The 20,721-nt window shown below is 35.2% G+C and overlaps 1 protein-coding gene across 6 annotated transcripts in view; it reads right to left on the minus strand.

Moving 5' to 3' along the window:
- Positions 1–494: 494 nt before the first annotated feature.
- Positions 495–20,721, minus strand: part of LOC115967935 — a 34,530-nt gene continuing 14,303 nt past the window's right edge. The window contains exons 5-12 of one of the 6 annotated variants that reach the window (XM_031087094.1): positions 19,195–19,352; positions 18,570–18,735; positions 13,587–13,723; positions 9,991–10,678; positions 3,811–3,923; positions 2,784–3,039; positions 905–1,223; positions 495–754 (exon numbers count right to left, since the gene is read on the minus strand). In XM_031087094.1, coding sequence (XP_030942954.1) covers positions 927–1,223; positions 2,784–3,039; positions 3,811–3,923; positions 9,991–10,678; positions 13,587–13,723; positions 18,570–18,735; positions 19,195–19,352 — 1,815 coding nt within the window. In that variant the 3' untranslated portion in view covers positions 495–754; positions 905–926. The other 5 variants (XM_031087093.1, XM_031087099.1, XM_031087098.1 and 2 more) reach the window with 5 other exon arrangements.

Genomic DNA, 20,721 nt, shown 5'->3' on the forward strand with positions numbered 1-20,721 from the left:
TTTTTAGCCCGGAGTCAAACTTAATTATTTTAAAAATATATATATTTCAGAAGCCGAAAAATATGACAAGTCCAAATTTTTTATAGATGTAGTTAATGTCGTGAATTGGTAGCATCTTACTGTAGGATGGAACTATCACGGGGAAGATAGAGCACCAGATTGAACATAAACAAAATACAAGTCAGCAAACTGAGCTGAAATGCCAAAACAAGATGAAAGGAAAATTCTGGAATGTTCACCTAGGTAAGCTCCTAGACTGCACGCTATGTTAGTGATTATTGGCGCATACACATTCTGATTGAAACCAGAGTAAAAAATCTAGTTCCTTTTCTAGTGCAAGAAGTGAGATTCTTTAAAATCTCTCTAAAAATAAAATAAAAAACCTTTATCTACGGCTTGTGTTCATTCTTTGGATTTCTGTGTTTGAGTACAAAAAGATTGATATCAATCTACAAAAATAAATGAATCCTAATAGAAACATAAAAGAGAACAAATCAAAACACAATGTACACCAATTTCTATACCAAAAATAAATAAAAATTGCAATAACATTACATCTTCTTTTCTCGGGAGCTAGCAGTAAATCTTTTATCAATACACTTTCAGCCTTCAAAATTTGGCCTACGTTTGATTTCCATCCTCCAAATTTGGAAAGTTAAAATATATTCCCTGAAATCTTTAAAAAGTGTCAATTTTCCTTACATCCATCTGCTGTCAAAATTTATGCCGGGCCCCTCTGCCATGTTTGCAGTTCCTTTGAAGGAAAACAGATGAAGGACAAAATCAATACTTTTAAAAATTTCAAAGACAAAACAAAAGTGCAACATTTTCAATTTGGGGGATGAAAATCAAACTTGGACCATATGAAGGCGATAATTTCAACCATGTTTCAACAAAAACCTACTCTGAAAGCGTACATACACAATCTATCCAGACTTGCCACTGTTCTGAATTCTTTCTGGTTTTTCTTGGTCCTCTGTTTCCTTTGTTTCAGTTTCTGACCTGGACTGTTCATTTTCAAATGGTAATACAACTACAGGTGCTGCAGGCACCATGTCCCAACGTTCCTTCAAAAACTTTCTGAATCTCTTAACCATTTCCATCCTGAACTCTAGCTCCCGAGTGAAGAGATCAAAGAGAAGAAAAGCAAGAACATACTTGAAGGGGACAACAAACAGAATGGTTGCAGAAGAAAAAAGCACCAGTGCAACCTCAGCAGTTATCTGATAAGAGTTTAAATAAATATAATTCATCACATCACAGCCAGAGTAAAACTCAAAAGTTTTTTTGTTTCTTTCTATTTCTTTGCTATGTAATAAAGAGAGTGGGGCTGATGGGGTTCAAACCCCAGCGCCCAGGCACCACAAGAGATGCTGGAACCATTCAGGTATCCCTAAACCCCATACTAAGTGATTGTTTGGATAGCGCGTCCAACGTCCAACGTTTTTTTGTGGGTCCCATGCACTCTTCACAGGACCCGTAAGTACCTTTTTCAAAAAAACAACTTTAAAGGTTAAAACTGGGTCCCATGGTACTATTCACATATTTAAAAATTATTTTACTACAGTGTTTTCAGTTTTCAGTAATAAGTGATATTCAAACAAACCCTAAAAATGAAAAGTACAAACACTATTGTCTCAAAAAACTAACAACTGCCACAATAGTCATCATGTCAAAAATAATATAAGATTCCAATCACTATAAAGTGAGTCTTTTGAGAGAGAGAGAGTAAAGCCATAACTAAAAGCCTGCCTCTAAAGAGACAATTTTTACAGAAAGGCAGAAACTGTGTCTTAAAGACACGGTTTTAGCCATAAAATCATGATCTCAAGACACAATTTTAAAGCAGCATCAGATTCCCAATTAACAATCAAACTGCACTATTTCTACCAAAAAAAAAAAAAAAAGAAAAAAAAAGAATGGTATTATTTCAACAAAATCCCCAAGTCACGCATGTTAAAAAAGGCCACATGAATAGAAGAGAACACATTTTTGTCCACCATATGTTAACCAGTGTAATTAATTAAAATTTTCTTCAACTTGAAAATTGTGTATCAATAAAACAAGGTACTTGTAGGTCAAGCAATATGGTAAATCAAAGGGAAAAAGAAAAAAAAAAAGTAGACATAAATGATGAAGTTTGAAAACAATTAACATGCAATTTGATTGATAAAATTAGCAATTATCATGAATCAGCACTTTTTTAAGACAAGAAAATCACTGAAACAATATATCATTTGGGTCATATACGGAAAATACTAAACTAACCAAATGTTTTTAACTAGTCCACCCCAATAAATGCCATAATTTCAGTGAAATCTTTGAGGATTATTTCTGCTACTTCTACACCTCACTTTTGGTATTCCTTTAGCACCTTTAACCTTTGAACTTGAATTTAAGGTTGTTTTCTCATGGAAAAGCAATACATTAACTGCAAAACAGTTTATGAGGTTTTCATGGATGTTCCCAAGGAATATTGATGAAGGGTTATATATTGAATGTGTTACGTAGGCTGAAAAAGAGAAGATTGAAAATAAACACATCCTGCTAATTGTGTTTCCTACAGAGCTATATTTCAGAACAAAATAGACATTTATTTCTGGCATAGCAACATATTTTGTCGAAAGATGATACTAAACAGCAGTAAATACATCAGGTTTAATGTGCAAGTCAAAAAGACAGGGAAAAAAAAAAAAAAAACATTCAAGTGACATCAATACAGCATGTGTTGTTAAATGCATAATTTTAACAAGATCTCTCACTAGTGACAAGTGACAATGTACCTGCGGCTGACCTGAGAGGAGAATAGTACGTATTTTTAGTAGTGTGACATTCAGATTCTGCAAATAGTTCTCACAGTCACGCATGGCATCTTTTATGGCCATAATCTTTTGAATAGTATTTGATGGTGGCTGGTCATGGATAGTAACTTTCCCAAATGATCGTCCAAGGCGGCCCTGCTCCTTCAGCCCCTTCAATGTTAGCATGCTAGCCGCTATAATCATCAAGGCCATGGGAAATATATATGAAAGCAAATTTCTGAAAACAAAATCAACACCGAGCTTAGGTTACAATCATAGAGTTCAAATTTTCAGAACATATAAAAACAATCAACAAAGCAAGATGCAAAGTACTTCCTCTGTCCCATAATGACTGGCTCAATTGAAAAATGCACAAATTTTAATAAATAAAAAAAATCAATTCAAAACAAAACATTTTAGACTTTCAAAATTTGTCAGTTTAGAAAAAGTAGTTGGATAGGCAAAAATACCATTTTTCTCCATACATTTTGGGGTCACGGTAAATTTGATTCCTACATTTTTTTAGCAGTCAATTTGGTCTCTGTTATTTTCAACTTGCTGTAATTTGGTCCCTACCATCAACTTACTAACAGAAATTGACTCTATAAGTTGAAAATAAAAAGGACAAAATTGACTACTACCAAAATGTAGGAATTAAATTGAAGGTGACCTTAAAATTTAAGGACCAAAATGGTATTTTCTCCTAATGAAGGAAAAGGAAATAAAAATAATGGTTTTGACTTTTGGATAAGGACATACATAACGAGACAAACAAAAATGCAAATTGTGCCACTAATCATAGGATGGAGGGAACATCTGCTTTCAGTAAAATACAATTGCAACTTTTCTAACATTAGGAATGTCATATAAGCAAGAAACTATTATCATTTCTGATTAAAATCTAACATCACGCATTGCCTTGTGAAATAGGAAACAAAATTTCAGTTGTAAAGTCATCTACCAGCTTAGAACTTCATTTTTTTTAAAATTATTAAAAGAAAATTTCTACCTGAAAATTATTGTATATGCAAATGCAAGAAAAGAAATAGTCAAGTATGGTTCCTCCCAGTGCCTAAGCTTTTCAAAATTCTTGGCGATTATTGTCAGAGGAAGGACAAGTTCCTGCACAAGGACAAAAGGCCAATAGTCTTCATCTAATTATGATGCAATGATTCAAGGGCAAGGGCAAAACAACTGTAAGCAATATAAAGTAACTGCAGTGCAATAACTGAAATTGCTGCTTTATTCTAATGTAAAACATCAAATACGAGGGGAAAATTTGTAATAATGCATTTAAGTTATTAGTATAGATATTTTGCATGTGTTAGGATAAATTAATTAACCCTAAGCACACTTCATGAGAACATGGTATTAGAGCAACAAAATCAAATTCACCCACTACTGCTAACTCTGACGTCCACCATCAACTTTGGCATTCTCCATCACCAGTGACTACAGTAACTGAAACCATTGGTGCCCACAACTGCAGCCATAACCATAGCCATACCGTAAAACAAATCAAAAAAAAAAAAAAGGATAAGAAATATAATAAAATGAAATAAAACCCACACACAAAAACTTCGTGACTTCGACAAAGGCTCCCTGTAGCAATTACAAGAGAAAAACATCACCCAACCCAGTTGAGTTAATGGGTCAATCTGACCAACCCCGACAACCTGAAACTTGGGGTCTCTCGACCCAGCAAACCAAATCCTGGTGTCTTGAATGAAAAATCCACAATAGTGATTGCCGGAGATCCACGGAAACTCATCTTTTGAACTTTTGTTGTGACCCCTCATGCTATAATATGTTCTGATCTATGCACTTGAAGTAATGTGATACGGCTGGCTGCAGTGCAATTGAGGGTGAGTTGAGACACTAGCAACATAGATTTTAAGATTACTTCTAGGTTGGGCTTTTTTTTAATAATTAGATGTAGCCTGGTTTTTTTTACCAACTGCCAAACTTATTTGGCAAGAGGCCAAAGAGTTGTACTCTGGTATTAGTAATTCTTATTTCCCCTATGCTTTTAATGGTCTGTCTTTGGAAGATATTATACCAAATTTATATGAGAAGAACTCAAACTTTATCAACCCATTTCATGTCATGTTCAAACCATGCAAAAACAGAGATTGTGTGCAGGTAGCTCAATTTCTCTTGGGCTTACCTACAACCTTTGATGTTGTGAAATCATAATTCTTATTTAAGTTTTTGGTATACAAAGCTAGTCCTCCTTATCTGATTCTGGTACCGTCACATTGCACTCTAGTGATTAACATGCTTTTCTCACCTCAATGGGGAGTGGTATAGGTTGCCTTGGTGGTGGTAGAGGTTGTAAGCGAGGGGGAGGAGGTCATGAGAAAGGACAAGGTCCTCGCAAATATATGTATTGTCATGGTGAAAATCATACTACACAGTTGGGATCTTCAAGGTAAAACTACAGCTCATCAAGTCAATCTTCAAGAAGACAAGCATGCTTCAGTTCCTTTTTAGTGCCAAAGTGGTGTATATTCCTCAAGAAGAGTATTGTCTCTTGTGTCTCTACAGTCTCAGTCAATTGCATCTCCTTCTACAGCAACTTCAGTTCAGAGATAGATACTCTCATCGCTTGAATTGCCACTCACGAACCCTGGGTCATTGACTAGGGAGAAACTGATCATATAACTGGTACTACAAGTTTGCTTTCTGATCTTGAAAAGCCAACTAGTCTTCACCATGTTAGGTTTCTCTCAATCACTATTGTATCTGGTTTGGACACTGCTAACCCCATCCTTGTCTTCAATGTTATATTCCTTAAATTTTTAGTTAGTCTAGCATCTATTAGCAAACTTTTTAAAGCACTTCACTGTTTTTTTCAGGATCTCCTAACGGGGAGAAAAATTGGAAGTAGACATGAGTCTGATGGTCTGTACTATCTGGATTCATAATTCTTCTCATTCAGTGGCCATTCAGTCATCTGTCTCTCCTTTTCAGCATCATTGTCTGCTTGGTCATCCCTCTCTTCAAACCTTAAAGTTGCTAGTTCCATCATGTTGTCAAATTGAGTCCTTATAGTGTGAAGCTTTTTAGTTAAATAAACAACATCTAGTGACTTGTGCGTCTAGACATGAAAGAGGTTTTAGTCATCCTTTTCACCTAGTTCACTTACACGTTTGTGGTCCAATAAAAGTCCACTCATATTTGGGGCTTTGGTGTGTTTTTCTCTTCATTGATGATTTCTCTAAAGTCACTTGGTTTTAACTTATGAAGAAAATGTCAAAGTTGTATTCCATTTATAATTTATTTGTATAGGGAAATAAATACAGACAAAGTTTGGCTACAAACTTAATTGTAGCCAATGGTTACAAATCCATTTAATATCTTTCTATTGGATGTAAATTTTGACAAATCCACCATTAGATTACATTTTTTTCTTATATCCTCCATGCTTACAAAATTTCCAAAAGATCAATAACTATGTCATCAATCAAAATATTAAATTTCAAGTTTATATAGTCTAAAATTATACATAAAAATAAGGTAATAGATCAAATAGTAAATAACATCTGAGTGGCACAAAATTTGATATGTGTATGAACATAAAGAACATGCAATCTAATAATTAGATTTTCAAAATATATAGTCATGTTAATTTTTTTAATGGAAGTTGTAGCCAAACTTTGTCCAATAAACACAACTTGATTTAATTAGTGTTTTTTGTCCTAAAAATGCTCGAGAATAAGTTCATACTGTTTTGTCTCAATTTCTTGATGACCATGGTGTATAAGCAGGGATTTCAATGTGTTTTGATTCCACATGGAAAGAGTAGGGGCTGATGTGTTTACGGCAGCAATGCATCATTTTTCTGATTTTATATATGCACATGGATTAGTATATGTTCCACTAGAAGGAGGTAATTTCATGTGGTCAAATAATTGTGAGATTGCTTCAATGTCGAGAATTGACAGGTTCACTTTTCACGCCTAATTGGGAGGAGCGCTATTCCTCGTTGTCACAAAGAAGTTTATCCATGCTTTTATCAGATCACTTTCCTATTTTATTGGATTGTAGTAACTGGTCATGCCTAATTGGGAGAAGCGCTATTCCTCATTGTCTGAAACTGATCACCTGGGTGCTCATCCTGCTGATACTCCTATGGATTCTGCTGTTAAACTTGATGGCAAGAAAGGTGAACTGTTTAGTGATGTTAGTCGATATCGCCGCTTGGTTGGGAATTGAATTATCTTACTGTGACTCGTCCTGACATTACTTATGTGGTTGGTGTGGTTAATTGATATATGCATGCTCCTCAACAACCTCACTTTAATGCTGTCTGTCGTATCTTATGTTATCTGAAAAGGGCACCTCGACGGGGACTTTTGTACAAGCCCTCTCCTTCTCTGTCTGTGACAGGTTTTAGTGATACTAACTGGATTGGTAGTCGTTTTGAACGGCAGTCCACATCTGGCTATGGCTATTGCACCTTTGTTGGTGACAATCAGGCTGCTATTTATATTGCTAGCAATCTGTGTTCCATGAACGTACCAAATATATTGAGTTTGATTGTCATTTCATTTGGGATTTAATGATGAAGAAACAGATTGTCACCCTGTTTGTTCGTTCGAATGATCAGTTGGGTGATATTTTCACCAAGCCTTTAGCTCATGCCTCCTTTCAACGACTATCTTTCAAGCTGGGCATGTTTAATATGTATCCTCCCAGCTTGAGGGGAGTGTTAGAGCTATTTTCTTGTTACTTGCTCTATTAGCATATTAATAAGGATACTTGTGTAAGGTGGAGGCTGATATATTAATGCCTAAACTCTCCCTTTATTTTCCCCTTCCTCTTACTTCTCTAACCTGATTTTCTATAGTTTACAATTTAACTAAATGCTTATAATTTGTGTTCTTGATTGTATTGATCCCCAGCTGTATAATAGATCGTGTATACTTGGGTGACTCTTTTTTAATGTTTGAATAAAATTATCATTACTTATCAAAAACAAATCTCCCAAAGGTGATTAGATGTTCCCTTAGAAAAGCATCTAGAAACCTACAGAACCAATAAAAGTAGCATTCTTCCTTTAGGCAGCTTCATTAGGGAAAATTCTAACAAAAAAACTTGAGAAAATGTAATTATTTTCTTGTGAGTTTGTGCTGTATGTGTCAAAGAGACAGAGAGAAAGTGCATCATTTGTTGTTGCACAGCCCTATTGCCAAGGATTTATGGAATTGGTTTTTGCAATTATTGGGGTTTAGTGGGTGATGTCTAGGAGGTTGTTATCTACTAGTGAGTAGGCAAGGCTGTTTTGATGGCATTGCTATAGGGGGGTTTGGAAAACCATTCCTCATTGTTTGATGTGGTGTATCTGGAGAAAGAGAAATGAAAGAAAAATTGATGATGTTAGAGGTCAACTTTAGACGAAAATGCATTTTATGAGGAATTTATTCTAGTGGTTATTGGACATCTAGTATGCCACCTAAGTATTTGATGTTTATTTTCATGATAAAATTATTACTTATCAAAAAGAAAAGTGTTCCTAAATCCTATTGGAGCGATATTGTGCTAATTGGTTATCTTATCAATAAAATTCCCCCAGCCTTGGTGTTCAAATCCCCTTTATTGTGTTGGCTCATGATAAAACCTTATTCCGCTTATATCTAAAAAAATTTGGGTGTGTTTTACTTTGTTTAAATATTAGGCCTCGAAGGTGAAAAACTAGAATACCAAATCCTCACTTTCTTAAAATTTATTTTTCTCACATACTTGTGAATGCAAAAAGGGTGCAATATTATTGTCCTAAACTCAGTCATCATTTTGTAAGTGATGATGTCACCTTCCTTGAAACTAATTCATATTATTCCCTCCTCTTTCTCAGGATGTGATAATTCCTTCTATGTCTTCCCTGATTGCAATTGGTATCTTCCTGTTCTATTCCTGATAGCTCTCATTCGATTAAGGCTCCCTTAAACCTTTAAAGGTGTGAGCCTCCTTCCCAAAATGGATATCCCTTTTTGATTCAGATATCTTCCCATTTCTTTCACAAAGGTATGGTTACTTATACTTCTCACTCTATTTTTCATTATGTTTCTTGTACACATTTATCTCCCTTATTTAATGTCTTTACCTCATTTGTATTTTTTCTGGCTATTCCCAAGTCTATCCAGGAGGCTATGTCTATTTCAGAAAGGACAACTATGGAAGAAGCGATGATAACCCTCCTGTTGTGGAGAAAACGTGCCTTGGCTTTGTTAACTAAACCCTAACACATAAAATATTATTCATATATAACACAGTACTGTGATAATACTGTTTTGCCCTTAGCATTATACCCATAACACCATGATTAGAATTGTACTTGGGACTTGGTTACTCTTCAATTAGAAAATTCAATTGTTTCTTTTTGTTAGGTGTATATTATAAAGTATTTGCTAGATAGTTTCGTTGCTTTTCGCTAGGTGTATATTATAAAGTATTTGCCAGATGGTTCCATCAAGCATCTGAAAGTGTGCCTAGTTCCAAAGGGGTATACTCGGACTTATAGGGTGGATTACACGTACCATTTTCCCAATTGCAAAAATTTATTTGGTTTGGATTTTATCCTTGGCTCCTAATCTTGGTTCGCCTTTATTTCAGTTGGACATTAAAAATGCATCCTTACAAGTGATTTGCAGGAGGAAGTGTTCATAGAGCAACCATCAGGGTCGGTTGTTTAGGGGGAATTTGTTTGGTGAGGTATGCAGATTAGGTAAAGCTATCTAAGGCCTTAAGTAGTCTCCTATAGCTTAAATTGGTAACTGGTGAAGCAGCAACAAGGTTTAGGCTTTTCTGCTGCCAACCTGATCGTTCTGTCTTCCACTTCTACAAGAGCAAAGACCTTATTATTGGTCTATTTTGATGATATAATTACCACCACAACATCAACTCATGTAACCTGAAAACTAAACTTCTGACTTCAACAAAATTATGTCCATCTAGAAGAGGAATCAGCCCATATTAGATTGACATAATGCTAAGGAAAAATATTTTAGACTAAATGATGCATGCTATTGTAGAGTAATCAAAGAGATGGCTAGACAAAGTATTGCTAAATGGTTTCCTATTCTTGTGATTCAAAAACTACTCAAAGGAAAGGACTAAAGGAGAAATACAGGATCAAGGAGAAATACAAATGTAAAAGAATATATTAAAAAATTGTCAAGTGACCAACCTTGAAAAGATCAATGTTACTAGGTATCCCTTTAAGCATTGCAGCATCAATTGTAGCCTGAGTTTTCTCGACCACATGGTATTTTTGTTTGCATGTTTCTGTTGCTCTTTCTTCAAGAGTTGCATCAGCCACAACTAGATTTTTACTTAATACCACCCCTTGTCTTATTGAAGAGTTATTCCAGAAAGTAGTCGAATCATTGGAAGCCCAAGACAGAGATCTCATCCACTTCTGTAAGTAAACACTTCCATCTATGTCAAACACATGGTTATTTCTTTCAAATACCTCATCAGAAGGCCTTGCTCCTCCAGTTGATTGACTGCCTGCCTCCATAAATTTTGTAACTAGTGGTCCACCCCAAAATTTTACAGCTAAAGTTTGACAAACAACATGACCATAGGGTGCACACTCTAAATATGTGAACTGAACAAGTTTGGTGGGATCATCTAATAACTTCCGCATAAACTGAAGGGCCTGAAGTCTCGCTATACTATTAATAGCACTGACAGTAGCTCTCTCCTTTCCTTTAAGAGCACCATACACATGAAACAAAGATTCATCACCATCCTCTGGTCCATACTCACGCATGAACTTGTGTAAAGCAATAACTTCACCTACAAATGCATGCCAGACATCTCGCCTCATTTCACCTCCCAAGTCAACAAATTCCAGGACCCACGATTTTGACCTAAATAAAAACAAACAAAATGTGTATTATTCTTGTAAGTAGATGAGATATTTATAAGAGAATTATGCAGCTTGAAGCAAAGACTTCTACATAAAAAAAACTATTACAAACAAAACAGTGTTTATAAAATGATATCAAACCCTAAAGCTAGAAGAGAAAGATGATGATATGTCCAATCATATCAAGATCTTGATAAATCCAATATTCCAAATAATCATACCACTACCCTATTATAGAAGTTTGAGATAAGATGCAGCAGACATGATTCAACATCTCACTCACAATATCACAGTATTCCTTGTCATAATTTCCTACATTCACCTTCAAATACATGAGGATTTCATTCACAGGTTTATCATTATCAAAGATGTCCAACATTGTTTCGGAATGTCACATTATCCTTATGAGTTGGCTCTGTGGTCAAATTTTCCAGGAGGTGGTCAACTAGATGGGCAATATATAGAGAAAATATTATTTCCTTGAAAAGACAGAAAAGTAAACAGAACAAAGCAGAAAATGTTAGGCCAGAGGGCAGGGAGTGACCACCCCCTGAAGTGTTCATGCGACAGAAAGGATACTTAAAGCTAGGTCAACACAGTTGATAAAATACTATGTGGAGAAATACGGCTTCAAAATACTGGCTTGACCCTTTAATTGTTTGCTAACTATTACAATGACCTTCAAAAACCTAAACAATCAAGATAAATTGATTAAATTTATTTTGAAAAATCCTAATATCATTACAATCCTAATCTATAAAATTGAGAAGATATACACTGATAATGATTTGATGAATCCCTTTTTTTTATTCTCTTCTTTTCTTTTTTTTTCTTTTTTTTTGTGTGTGTTGTGGTGGTGTGGGGGGGGGGGGGGGTGGTCTGAATAATTTGATATATCTCACTCACTCTATTACAATGCACCAGATCAGATTTTTCCTATATACCAGAGACGATGTCCAGGAGTAACATAATGAGTGAGATACGCTAAATCATGTTAAACATTAGTATGGATCATTGTCATTAACATTAGGTTTGATTTCATTTCATTTCCAACTGCAGCTCTAGCATATCCCCAGAAATGATTATCATAAGCAATTAATTTTATAAAGCTTCCCTTTAAATTTGAGTGTGCTACTAGAGTGGGTTATAAATTCTGCCCTAAGTTTTCCCTCCCATGCTTCCACCCCTCTAGCAGTTGGCCAAGGCTGAGCCCATCAACTGAAAAACATTTTTTTTTTCTTGAGTTTCTTATTACTCTTCCTCGAAGATGACAAAAAATCAAGATCAGGGGTAACCCAATTATCTATTTTCAGATAAGTAGGTATCCATGTTATCTGTGAAGCACTTAGATAACAATTGATAGGTTGATCTAACTTCATCATGTTTTTCTTGTAGTTGCTTTATTTGACAGAAGAAGAACATGAAAGAAAAAACTTGTAGGACTAGAATAACTCAGAATACTTGGTTTTATGAGACAAATGGTTGCACAAAGAAGCTTAAACCCACTAAGACACATATTTTCAATTCCATAATGCATATCCTTTTGCAACTCTCACACTCTTCAACAATCATTGGAAAATATATTGCTGGAACAAGACAACAATCATGGTCCAAATTCTAGATTCCAATCCCCATGAATTTAGAGAGAGAGGCAAGTGTCCATAAGAGAAAAAAGAGAAATGTAATGATGGGGATTTCTTTTGAATGTTAACAACCGTCAAAGAGAAATATAATGATAAGGTTTCCTTTCTGGCCCAAGGCAGGTAACCATTCTAAATAAGCAATCCAGAGTAAGTTATAAACTTTGAAAGATTTTTGGTCCTCAACCAATCATGTGTCACCCAATATACTTCAACAAAAGTGTAAACATACACAAATATCCTAACATATACATCGAGAGAGATAATGTGTCCTTACTTTCGTAAGGCCATTAGAAAGGCATATTTTTCACAAATTTCTTTACAACACATCATTTGCAATTAAGGAATTGAGTTGAATATTTTACATAACATGCAAATTACAATTAAATATAAATTCTAAAACAATAAAAGATCTAGTGACTCAGATAAATGAACATTCACAATAACAATTGTACCAAGTGACAATTTTGAACTGCATGAAACCAAGAAGAGCAGATTCTTTAGAAACCTACTACTGCTTATGGTATCCTTCCACATTCCTTAGATTCAGTTCAAATATGCTTTAGCAAAAATGAAAAATCAACCACCTCCAATTCATTTATATTTCAACCAACCCTGCTCAAAGTCAGTGCATTATCCTATCAGGATTTGCTAACAACCAATTTCTGATTGTTACTGCTCTCCTTGTGTGTCTTGTAACAACGTCCACTTGTTTCTTTCTTTCTTTTTCTTTTTCTCTTTTTTTAATGACATAGGAGAACTTCACTCAAATTAGCTGCACGTTATAGAGCATACTATACAGCAATCCTCACTATTAATCAAACTCCTATGAGCAACTGACCCCACCCACCAGAACCAATTACCGGGTAATCCAGAGGCTTGTCACCCCTAACAGGCTAAGCAGTTTATCCTCATACCCAGGAGGCAATGTCCACTTGTTTCTTGAATTCCTTTCTTGAATGAATTCCTTGGTAAGGTAATTTTAAAAAAATCCTACTAGTGAATAGCTAATTTATATAAAGAGAGTTTCATTAATGGAAGTCCCTAGCATAAAACCAAACAGATCTGACATGTATTCTTGATTTGATCTCTACTTCAGTCTGTCCCCCTAATATCATAGGATAAACAATCTGATCATTCCTTTAACAGCACTGTGAGAATAAAAAAAGCAGCGAGCTGTTCCACATCCAAGGTATATCATTACTCATACATGACAGCACTTTTAAATGCACAAGTTGCTCTGCTGATAGTTTGAAGTAGCTTACTCACTCGGTACCAGAGGAGATGGAGACAGCTGAGTCAAAAAGAGCAGATCCCAAAGGTCCAACTTTTGCTTTCTCCACTCGAAGTCCATCTCTAGTAAGATCAAGTTTTATAGCATCTTTGTGCCCTGATAAACCAATTGCCTGCAACATAGAATTGAAAAGATCACTGACAAAGATTGCTCCAACCAAAAATGTATTCCTTTTATTTTTATTATTACAATAGAAATAAAAAAGAAGGATTGGGTTGAAGATTGTTATTTTTTTATAAGTAATAAGATTTACTGATATCAAAAAAGGGACGCCCTAATACACAGGAAGTGTACAGGGGTCAAAGAAATCAAGTACAAAAATTAAAAAAAATCTAGAAAATCAAGAAAGGAAGAGTAAGATTGGTTTATCAAAGCAGATAGCCAATCTACTAAGGTTCTAAAGAAAAGTAACTTGAGGTTTGAAATGGATCTCTCATTATTTTCAAAGCACCTACTATTTCTTTCCCTCCAAAGACACCACATGAGACAATGGGGAACGATTATCCGTATATGACCATTCCAATGATGACCAAACTGCCCTTGCCAACAAGCTAGGAGACCCACAACTGACTTTGGCATAACTTAACTTACTTCAAATAAGCCCAAAACCATAGACCACAAGTCCATGGTAACCGGACAATGAAGGAAAAAATGGTCAACTGATTTACCATTACACTTGCACATATAACACCAATCCAATAGCCAAACCTTCCTTTTAATTAAATTATCAATCACCAAGCATTTCCCCCAAGCTGCAATCCAAACAAAGAAAACCACTTGAGAGGGGATCCTCAACTTCCATATGCTTTTTCAAGGAAAACATGAATCATTAGAGCCCACTAGCAGAAAATAATAAGCATTAACCATAAAACCCTTAGTTCTATCTAGTTTCCAGCTCATTTTATCCTCCTCTATTCCCTTTATAGAAGTTCCATATATGGTATCCATGAAGCTCAACATAGCCTCCAATTCCCAATTATGAATAGCCCTAAAAAAACTTACATCCCAATGAAGAACTCCCTTTGTAAACTTCATAAGCTTAGCCACACTCCCTCCTTATCATGACAAAATCTAAATAATTCAGGATAGCTGGCAACAAGAGGTGTCTCCTCACACCATCGATCTCGCCAAAACTTCACTCTTGACCCATCATCTATTTCATACACAATATAATGTGACAAAAAAGTCCATCCCAGATTGATATATTTCCACAGACTAACACCATAAGGACCAGCAATTGAACCAGTACACCAGCCTCCCCATACACATCCAACCTCTACCACTTGCTACCAAAGAGCATCTTTTTCAAATCTCCACAACCACTTCCCAAGTAAAGCTTTATTAAAAATCCTCAAATTTCTTATCCCCAAACCACCAGAAGAAAGAGGAGTACACACAATGGCCCATTTAACTAGGTGAAATTTGGGTTCATACCCTAGACCACTCATAAGAAATTCCATTTCATCCCCTAAACCACCCCATAAGAAATTCCATTGGATTTTTGCAATATGGTTAGTCACAGGAGCAGGGATTAGAAATAAAGAGAGGAAATAAGTAGGCAAATTTTATAGAGTATTTTTAATAAGAGTGACTCTACCTCCCCTAGATAAGTACAAACGTCTCCATCCCGCTAATCTCCTTTCCACCTTCTCTAGAATCGGGTTCCAAATTGTCTTATCTTTAAATTTTACACCCAAAGGAAGACCCAAATATTTCATTGGAAGGGTACCTTGCTTGCGGTCGAGGACATTCAACAATATCTCAATATTATGAACCACTCCCACAGGTACCAATTCTAACTTACCCATATTTATTTTTAGTCCTAAAATGGCCTTAAACCAAATAAGCACCATACAGAGAATCAAAATCTGATTAAGGTCAGCATCACAGAAAATTAACGTGTCATTAGCAAAGAGGAGATAAGACACCACCAAAGATCTACCCTATAAATTACACACATGAAAACCTAACTTGCAACCCTCATGGAAAACTTTATCTAACGTTCTTCCAAGAGTTTCCATGACCAAAACAAATAGCAAAGTAGACAAAGTGATGCAACGCATTTCAAGCAACTATATGCCTATATCCTAATCCACTTGTAACTAATTAGTTAGTTAGTTAGTTAGAAGATTTCTTAAGCATTAGCCTATAGGATTTAGACACTTGTCAACCATCTAGAGGCTGCCAATGCCAAACAACTAGTATAAGTAGGAGAATGTAAACTCTTTGTAAATCAGTTTTTGGTAATTGAATGAATTGTTAGCCTTCGTGTGCTATTTAGAACTAAATGTTCTTGCAGAGGTACTTATCCACCTATCAATTTTTTCTAAGTAACTCAGTCCTTTCATTGTTTCTAAACCATACATAGACAGCCCATCACATCCCCTGCATCACAAAGGATCGCATTGTCTCAACCCTCTAAAGCTCACAAAAAAAACACAAGGAGAACCATTAATAAGGATAGAAAAACAAATAGTAGATAGACAAAAGAAAATCCACCTCCTCCACTTATCATAAAAACCACCAAATTCATAAGAAAGCCCCAATTCACATGATCATAAGCCTTCTCTACATCTAGTTTACAAAGCAATGCTAGCCAAGTAGACTTCAATCTACTATCAAGGCATTCATTAGCAATAAGGACTAGGTCAAGAATCTGCCTCTTTAGAACAAAAGCACTCTGAGAAGCTGAAATTATATCTCCCATGACCATGCGTAGTCGAGTAGCTAAAACTTTTTATAAACCCCCCAACAAGACTAATAGGGTGAAAGTCCTTGACTTCTACTGCAGCAGATTTTTTCGAAATGAGAGTAATGAAGGTTGCATTCATGCTTTTTTTAAACTGACCTTTAGAAAAAAAAATGGTGAAAAACAGCCATAAGATCTAGTTTAAGAATCTCCCAGCAAGATTGGAAAAATGCCGCGGGAAAACCACCAGGCCCGAGCAATTTGTCACCACTGAAATCCTTAATGACTTCAAATATCACTGTCTCCTCAGAAGGTCTCTCCAACCAGTCCGCTTTATCTCCAGATATTGTTGGAAATTCCAACACTTTTGGAAAAGGTCTATTATGTTGCTGCTCAGAATATAAATCCATGAAAATTTGAGTAATACAATCCGCAATCATATCCTGATTAGAAGACAAAGTCCCACTAACCATAAGAGTCTCGATACCATTATTTCTTCTATTAGAATAGGCCATCCTATGAAAAATCTGGTATCGGCATCCCCCTGCCTCAAGTGCAACATCCTAGACTTTTGTCTCCAACTAAACTCCTCTAGTAAAGTGAACTTCTCAATTTCTATACGGAGATTTACCTATTCTAATTTTTCCTCAACTATTAGTAAATGAGTCTCCCCTCTAACATCTAAAGCACTCAATTTACTCCATAACTGCTGCTTCTTAATAGCAACATTGCCAAACTCTGTTTCATTCCACCGTTTAAGATCCACTTTCAAAGCTACCAACTTCTTAGCCAATATATAACTAGGAGTTCCTTGGAACAAATAAGATGCCCACCAGCAATCTGAAGATTGTTTGCTGATTTTTATTTTTATTTTTGTTTTTTTTGTGTATTTGAGAGGTTCAGCCATCCCAGATTGGTGTTAATGGAGTGTTTTTTTTTTTTTTTTTTGTTTGAATTGTTGGAGTTTAACTTGTTTTAAGACTTTGAGGAAAGCCTGTGTGGGAGATTGAGGTTTTGGAGCAATTAGTTGCAATCTCAAATCTCAGTGTTACAGTGAAGCTATGTTGTACTTTGGGTTAGTTGTGTTCGATGCCTGAAGAAAAATCTAGTCATGGCTGAGAGAAAAATTCACTGGTCAAGGATATTTATATGTAATGTACTGGCCATTTGGAGGGAGAGGAATAACCGGCATTTTGAGGACTTAGAAAGATCAGTTGCAGATCTTAAACTCTTCTTCCTTAAGACTCTTCTGGATTGGGTTACAGTGTTTGGTTTTCGTTCTTTTTCTTCAGTCCATGGTTTCATGGACTTTTGTACTTTTAGCACTTGATTTGTATTTGTCCTTGATGTATACTTCCTGTATACTCAGGTGACATCCCTCTTCTTTTTAATATATTCTTATTACTTATCAAAAAAAAAAATTACTTTTATTCAAAGTCAGGGTTATTTTTGTAATAAGGCAATTTTCCTGCTCCTATTAGAAAGAGGGTTTAGTTTTTCTATAAAAACAAACTATGTACTCTTATCAAGTGATACTTTGATGAAATGAAATTTTGAATTGGAAGAATTCAAATTGCTGGGTGCTGATTCCTAGCAACTTTGGTTCCAATTCCTAAGTTTTTTCTTTGGTTTAGTATTTCTTTAAAAACAAACCATGTATTATTATATGACAAACACATAGTTCTTTTTTATATAGGAATGCTAAACCCTTGATAAGAGTACATAGTTCGTTTCTATGGGATTTGAAAGAAACTTGTATACAAATGTGTTTGTTCACTTTTTTATGAGGAGATGCCATTTGATCTAAAGAAATCTAAATGTGGGGCAAAAAGTATACTCTCCAATGGACATTAAGTTGCTTCCACCTCACTACCCATCAGCATGTACTGGATCATTACCGAATTTTCTTTTATTCATTATATAATATTCAAAGAAGAAAAACATTATCACATGTATATGCCTTTATGCCTGCCTAATTGTATAATAAGGCCCTTATGTGATATAAAACTACTTTTACCAATGATCCCTATCGAAAATACTTCCTTTTCCTATGAAAACAGGTGGAAGGTGAGGTTGTGGATTCAAAACCCACTAGGTGAGCGTCAAACATACCAATGAAAAAGGTAATATAAAACACTTTTTGTTGAGTTGAATATGCATAGAATCATACTATACATTCCACCAATAACTTAACGGACTTCATATGAAAGAACACCAATTTTTCCACAAAATGCATATTCAATGAAGAAATGTTACACAAGACTATTACCTCAAAATAGATTGCTCTATCAGTTAGACTAAGTTTTCCTGGCCATGCCATATTGTTCTCCCATTTTAGAACAGGCCGCTTTCTGCTGGAAGCAATACATAAGACTCTCTCCTCATAAAACTCGGGACATTCTTGAATCTGGTATGATCTCCGTCCTTCATGCACTCTACACCAGAAACAGTACAAGCTTGAATGCATTTTCAGATGAAGAAATATAGTTTGTAATTATATGCAATATGAACAGTAAAAGCTACAAAAGATGTGTTATTCAAGAAATTACAATTTTATGATGCACAACAATACCTCTCAAAGAAAGGGCAATGGCAGATAACTTAGAGTCAAATTTTTGTGGGTTTTTTTTTTTTTTTTTTTTTTTTTTGCCAAAGGTGTACCTCCCATTTCCATTTTTTAAAATATGTTTTAACTCAATCAGACATGTACCAAAGCCATGTCCATGTTCAATACATGTCCAAAACTAATACAGTGGGACATTTCAGATATCTATTCTTCCTACCCTATTAGGAAGTGTGTTATTGTATAAAAAGAAATTACTAAGATGCTAAAGCATTGATTACAATATCACAAACCATATACACATAGATCAGAAGAAAAACATGAAGCTCACTTGAGAAGTTCACTGATATAAGTTAGCCACACACTCAAAGAGATACCCTCTTCATCACCAGCAAGTGTCTTGAATAGATTGTGCACTGTCGACCGATCAGCCACACCAGAAACAGCTGGAGCTATACGAACAAAAGCCTTTTCTCTAACAAGCTTCCTCTACAATTGCAACAAAATATTGATATGTTTAAATTTATCATACTCAATATTAAATTAATTGTTGAAAGAGAGAAAACAAACTGTCAACAGCCATTACATCCAGATGAGAAATCCAAAGTATAATGCTCCTACCAGCTACACATTCACCAAATTTCCACTTACAATTACAACAACCAAGCCTTAGTCCTTAAGTTTGGGGTCTCCTATGGATCCTCAACAGATTAATCAAGGTCAGCCATATATGTGGTATATAATAAAATATATGTCATGGAAATTGCAAATATTCTAGTTTATTCCCACTTTCCAGAAGAAAACCACACTCTGCAATCTTAATTTGCTATACTTGAGAATAACTGAAGGATGTAGAAAATGATAAACAAGTGAAGGAGATGAGGTCATTCACCCATCATTATATAATTAAATAGCAGTGACACTAATACCAAGAAAAATGTCATTAGCAGTACTTATTATCAGTACCAAAAAGCTTAGCTAGAGGAGGGGGGGAGGGGGAAGAGTAAGAGAAAGGGAGCCCACTAGAACACAAACATATGAGGCCCCTCTCCTAGCTAGGGAGTTGGGATATAGCAGTCAAATATGAATTGCTTTCTAAGGATCAGGATCAGCAACTGTGAGAATGCATGTCTCCTGACCTATCAAATGCAGGCTAATGAGAATGCGATGTCACTATCCAATCCCTAACTATCTTATATAGCAAGAAATCATTTATTTCTTAAATGATCTCAAAATAGAAAAATGTTCATTATCTGCAAAGATGTACACCAATTTATATCTATATATATGTAAAAACTGAAGCATAGCATTTATTATTTCTACGCTCCTGTTGAGCCACATTATCCACTTTTTTTTTTAATCTTTTCTTTTCTCTTTTTAAACTTTTCTTCTCCCAATTCTCAAAAAAAAAAAGAAATCCTCTTCTTCTCCCTATTAGCTCACACCCACTTTACACTTCTTCCAACTTTTCTCCTCCTTTTTTGCCTCTTTATCTCCCCACTACTTTATTCTTTACCATTACACTTCCTTCATCCTTTTATCTTTCTTATATTTTGACTCTTCTTCTCCCTATTTTATTTTGTATAAATTTGATATCATTTCTCCCATTCAATTCATATTTTTCCCACATTTACAAAAATGCGAGTTCTCTCTCTCTCTCTCTCCTTTCTTTTGGTGGATTTTTGTTCTTCCTTATAACTCTAATTAAGATTGATGGTTCCCTTTTTTTTCCTTCAATATGTGTTTTGGTAGTGTGTGTGTGTTTTTTTTTTTTCCATTTCCCTTCAGAAAAGTCTTCTCTTTCCCTTTTATAGCATTGATTGAATTTTGGTTTTGGTTAATACTTAGATTTTTTTGG

Source organism: Quercus lobata, chromosome 11, assembly GCF_001633185.2.
Source record: "Quercus lobata isolate SW786 chromosome 11, ValleyOak3.0 Primary Assembly, whole genome shotgun sequence".
NCBI lineage: Eukaryota > Viridiplantae > Streptophyta > Magnoliopsida > Fagales > Fagaceae > Quercus > Quercus lobata.